Source organism: Uloborus diversus, chromosome 7 (genome assembly GCF_026930045.1).
Source record: "Uloborus diversus isolate 005 chromosome 7, Udiv.v.3.1, whole genome shotgun sequence".
Classification (NCBI taxonomy): domain Eukaryota; kingdom Metazoa; phylum Arthropoda; class Arachnida; order Araneae; family Uloboridae; genus Uloborus; species Uloborus diversus.
In genome coordinates this window covers 143,807,510-143,813,509 of record NC_072737.1, presented here as the reverse complement: position 1 = coordinate 143,813,509, position 6,000 = coordinate 143,807,510, and the positions used below count along the sequence as shown (strand labels likewise).

General features: G+C 34.2%; 1 protein-coding gene across 1 annotated transcript in view; it reads right to left on the bottom strand.

Annotated features, from left to right (window-relative positions):
- Window positions 1–523: 523 nt before the first annotated feature.
- The window catches only part of LOC129226394 (gamma-glutamyl hydrolase-like), a 65,763-nt gene continuing 60,286 nt past the window's right edge, over window positions 524–6,000 (bottom strand). Inside the window, exon 9 of the mRNA XM_054860995.1 lies at window positions 524–976. Within this exon, the coding sequence (XP_054716970.1) occupies window positions 849–976 (128 nt within the window). The 3' untranslated portion in view covers window positions 524–848. The remainder of the gene's footprint in view (window positions 977–6,000) is intronic.

Below are 6,000 nucleotides of genomic sequence, written 5' to 3'. Positions count from 1 at the left end.
TATGATAATCAAGCAGCGAATTAAAATTGCGCTCTACGCTTGCTACCAACCACATCATTGCCGATACACGTGAGTAAAGATGCGAATTAAATATTTTGGACCGTGAATGGCAACACTGAATGGCATTTCATCATTTGTGATGTCATCGGTAGAAGCGTTAAACGATGAAACAGCACCGATCTAAGTAATTTTTTAAAAATATTAAACTTAAAGAAAATATTTACAAAATAGTTAGATTCATTGTTTTTAAGTATGCTCTTTCAGAAAAAAATACTTTTAAAATTTTGGAAACGACCCCATTATGTCCACCACTGTATAAAGAGAGTGCGGCGATCATCTGGCGAGGAGTCAATCTCCATATCCTAACTTTTACACATAGCCTGCCAGTGTTCCTCTTGTCTGCGAGTGTTGTGGATAAAGTCACGAGAAAAGCCAGTGAGTGGTGTTTGTGTGCTTGTGTTAAGATGATTTCGAAGTTTTGCAGAGACTTATACGATTTAAGTAAACGAAGACAATGGCCATTTTCAAAAACAATTTATTTGGTAAGTATCATTGAGCACTGTGAGTGAACTTCCACTTACATCCGGTATTTCTGGTATAGTAGAGTCCCAAAAAGTCGGCGCACTATAAGCCTGCCAAATCCAGAAAACTTGGCTTCACGCTAGCAGGACGAAAATAACGCTGTGCGAAAAACGTGGTGGGCGCACTCCCGATAACCTGGCATTTTCAAACTTGGCCACTCTTCGGTTCACGTTCGACCGAGTTTTCGGGACTCTGCTGTAACACTTCGTTTTTTAGTTAAATACTCATCAAGCCGTTTTCCTTCAGACCTAAAGCAGATAACTCAATTAAAAGAAGTAAATTTGTTCATCAATGTAGCCGGATCCGTACTTTCCCGTGAACACTGGATTGTAATTGTAGATTAGCATCGAATCTTCCACAGCAAGATCAGGAAACTGGTGAGTATTTTTTCTTGCTGAAAGAAAAAAAAAAGGTTATAAGTATATGACTCACAAAGTTTGCCTAAGTTACTGTAGAGAAGACAGGCTAATAATATATGATTCGGTACACAGGGAGCCTAAATGATTCATCGGACTGAAAAATACAAAAAGGAAACTTTTTTCCTTCATATTTAAGGCCTGAATGGGAAAGCAAATACATTAACCCAGTGGGAAACACTTTTTTTTTTTGTAGCGAACTACAACTACAACTTCTTTATCACAAATGTAATTAACTACAGTCACATTTTTTTAAATGTAGCCACTACAAACTATTTTTGAAATGTAGTTGCTGCTTCGCTACTTAAAAAAAAGAGAGATAAATAAATAAAAAGCTCATACACACACACCGTTTGAGGATTGAACGAAAAAATTCGAAAAGTTGCCCAAATTAATAAATTAGCTCATTTGAACATGGAATATTACTTAATTTTCATTTCTTTCTTCTCTTTTTTAAACCATTTTAAGCATATTCGCTACAAGAAAGGATTAAAAAGGTGAAAAAGAATTTTTACAATTCGGCTATTTGAAAAATGTAAATAGAAGCAGTCATTGGCGTCGTCAGCTGAAATTTATTGGGGGGGGGGGGGACCATTTATTTTCAAGTTGCATTAAGAAAAATTCGTGTGTATATATATATATATATATATATATATATATATACAGGGGCGGCAAATAGGGGGGTCAAGAGGGGGCGGTCGCACCCCCAAATTTTTTGAGCAGAATGATAGAAAAAGGGTGAATTCAATTTATGTAAGTCGGAAATCAATGTTCATTAAAGGAAATCACGCTGGTTCTCAGCAACTATTTGAGGAAACTTGACACATTCTCAGACTAGAAAAATTCCTTGATATTTTACATTCACTTTACGCTCATTTTTTAAGTTCCATATTTATTTGATGGGTGTTCATTGCTTTCTTCTGCTAGAAACACGTTACAGCTGCTCAATACATTATAATGCTTTCTTAGAAGCTTCTTAAAAATGCATGTGATTATTGAATAAAAAAAGACATATCAACCAAATACCTTTTATGGGGCTCTATAATTATGCAATGGTGGAGTGACACAAGATAATCTTCAAGAGTTAAAACGATAAAAACATTTCTCTATAACCTCAAAGTAGTGATTTGACGACTGGAAGAACTGTTGCAAAACAATTCTTTCAATGATGAAAAAGCTCATGCCCTTTAGCATGTATGACTTCGTTTGAATTTTTATCCAATTTGTTTGTACCGGGAAAAGATTTTTGAAAAATGCTTTACTCTATAAAAATCTTATATCTTCAATCCATCATGGATTATGGTTATTTGGATTGGATTTTGAAAACGAAAAATAAAATGTTTCAACTGTGAGTAAAATTTTTAGCATAAGGCAAGAAAAAATACAAGCAATATACCGACAGAATGGTTTTTACATCCAGAGACTGCAGTTTCGTCCTTGTTATGGACTTATATGTCTGGAATAGGGAATAACAGAGCTAGAGGCAGATGATAGCTCATTGAAGCTGAGAGCGCCGACATGACTAGATTATTCAATGATGAAAATTTTAAGTCCCTCACAGTTTTTGAAGTGATTTTGAAGAGCAAGATATAAAAAGTGTTTTAATACATAACTTTGCGTTACTTCAATTGTTTTTTTAACTATTACAATCAGTTCAGCTAGTAGAGAAAGATTTTTTTTTATGTCTCAGGAGGTTAGAGAAATATTTTGGAAGCACAAGGGGAAAAAAAATTACCTTTTCCATTTAGCTGAACTGGCAAAACAGCACGACATTGGGCACTGATAGATTAGTAGCACGATTTCCTGCTCTTCCGAATTCCAAAATTCATGCATTATAACTTTTCCAAAAGATATAAAACCTTTAGTAGCGAGATGTTTTGCATGATAACTTTTTAGTCAATGAACCAAAATTTTAATTGTTTCTAAACACTAATTTTATTTATACTAAACAGATTTTATGACAACTTCTTATTCAATGTGTGTTTGGCTTCGCTTTGGGGTTATACACATTTAAGAAACTCGACCCCCCAAATGAAATGGTGAAATGCCGCCCCTGTATATATATATATATATATATATATATATATATATATATATATATATATATATATATATATATATATATATATATATATATATATATATATATATATATATATATATATTTATATATATATATATATATATATATATATATATGAGAGAAAATTTTGACATCAAATAGAAATGGGTTTACATTTAATACAGTACTTTTAAACGGGTACATCTTGATTTACATAATTACACAATAAGGAAAAAAAATTAAATACCAACAAATACATTTTTTTAGACTGCACATGGAATACGAATATCCGTGCTATTTTTTGTGATCAACTTCGTCCAAGATTTTTTTGTGAACGTAACATAAAGCAACATGATTCAACCGCTTTTGTGTCATAGTCGACCTTAGATACAATTTCAGCCTTCTTAGCGCACTGAAGCTTCTTTCAGCTTTACACGACGAAGGGCGGCACACCAAGAGTAGCCGCACCAATTTTTCAACATTTTCAAACAGTGGACAATTGAATTAACCGTTCTTAATGAATAAAATCAACAAAAACGAAATCCAGCTTTATTGAATCAGCCGCTTTATAGAATCAAAGCTGTTTAGAACAAAATGTGACTCATATAAGCCGCGACAACTGTATAATTAAATTGCTATATTACATAGTGATAAACCCTACAGCTCTAAGTTCTTGGCACAAGTTGGATACGAAGGAGTTTAATTTGATGTTTTTTAATTAAAAAATTGAGGTATATAATTCACCGTTATGACATTCACGAACCTACGAAAAACACAACTACAAAAATAAAATAAGACACAAATAATTAAGCTCTCATAATATCATATTTTAATAATGCAACCTTTTAAAGTATTTTCTTAATTTTTTCTGGCTTTTTGTAACAAATGCACCAAAATTTTTTCTTTTTTGTTGAATCCTCCATACACTCAATGCCTATGAAACCAAAAAAAACAGCAAAAACCATGCCCATGTAAATATATTAATTTCTGATTTCTCAAAGTCAGCAGGGAAAGTGCCCCTCCTGATCCTCTTTAAGTGACAGGCCTGACTTAAGAGGCGCACCCCACAGATTGAAAAGTTCTGGCCTACACAGAGAACAAACAGCATTTGGTGTACAGTCGAGTCCCGACTTACGCGAGGGATGCGTTCCAAGACTCATCGCGTAAGTCGAAATTTCGCGTTGTGGAAAAATGTATGCATAAGCAATTTTTATAAACATACCAAATTTTTTAGACACTTGTAAGCACCCCTCAAACTGCTTTAAAGCATTCCTCAACTATACATTACAGTTTCTTACATAAAAAACTCAACTTTTACTGCATTTAAAAAATAAAAAAGCTGCTTTATTCAACATAAAATAGTTAAAATGCACAAAAAGAATGATAGATAAAATAAAACAACACGGTACGTACAGTATGTAGTAATAATAAAATGCTGCACTATAATAGTACTATACAGTATATACAGTAACAATATTTATGAGTTAAAAAATGAAGATGATGAAGATTTATGCTGCATAATCAAATCGTTATTTTTTATTAAATACATTTTAAAATACAGTTGCTTCACCTTTTCTTTTATAACGTTTCCATTTATGGCAGCAAGCCCCTCTTCCCAATCTCTTTAATCCACAATGCAAGAGCAGCTTCCATTTTCATATACTTTACTCAGACTCTGCAAGCTTTAAGTTCTGAACCAATACGGATATCATTTTGTTTTGACTTTTAACTGTACGCATTGAAGATTCACTCATACTTATTGCGTTGCTATCATCAACGTTTGGTAGTTGTCCAAGCATATCGAGAATCTTAATCTTCTTTTTATAGTCAGAAACTTTATTCCCCCCCCCCCCCCCCATCTTCACAAACTTTAGATGAAACAGCTCACTAAGCTGCCATTATATTTCATCAACTTTAATGTTTAGAATGTAAAAAAAGAAAGGGGCCGTGGTAGCCCGATCGGTAGAGTGTCGGATTCGGGGCCGGAGGGACCTGGGTTCGAACCTCGATGATCGAAGACCCACCGTCGTCATTAAAGGGGACTGGGCGACGTTAAATATGCTCGTGGTCTCAATGTCCTCCAAGTGAAACGATACCTCTGGGGGGTGCTAGTACTAGGTAGCTCCTGGACTAGTTCTAAATTCTCATTAACTGTTCGATCCGGTGATGGTGCTGCCATCTATCGGTATATAAAATAATGGAGGCAAGGCACTTAGTATGCAGTCCTCGACATAAATACAGTTGTAGTCAGTTGTGACTCTGAATAGAAATAGAAAAAAAGAAAGCTGCTGATCGGTTTTTTATGCACTAACAATGTGATGCCTAGACTAGTTTGATGTGGGAACTTTCGATGGTCGTTGTGATGCTAATGGGATGTAATAACATTCACAAAATATATATTTAGTTGTCAATAACGAAGTCACTACTTCCTTCTAAAGAAATTCATGTTGTGGACGAGGAATTCGCTCGCGTCAGCTTTCAAATTCGTTACTCGTGGAAAATTCGCGTTATAGCCATTTCGCGTAAGTTGAATCGCGTTGTAGCGGGAGTTGACTGTATAATTGAATTCTGATCAGCGGACGATGGGAAAGAGATAGAGAAATGAACTGCTTTTTTCTGACACGTGACAATAAGTTTTAAAATGGTTATTTCAATAAAATTGGTTCAGTAAAGCAGGATTATTAATGGATAATTTTCTGTTAAGCTTTAATAACTAGAAGGAGTATTATTTATTCCATTAAAATTTATAAAAGATGAAACATTTGAAAAAAAAAAAAGAAAAAGTTGAACGCATTAGCTCCGATAGGACTCGTAATGTCAAAATATTGACTGTAAAGCATACCTGTTTAGCAGGCATTCAGGGGCTACTCGATAGGAGGTCACTGAACTTTCATAAACTTTCCTTTCCCAGAAAATTTTGTTTGACAAGTCTTCAAATTT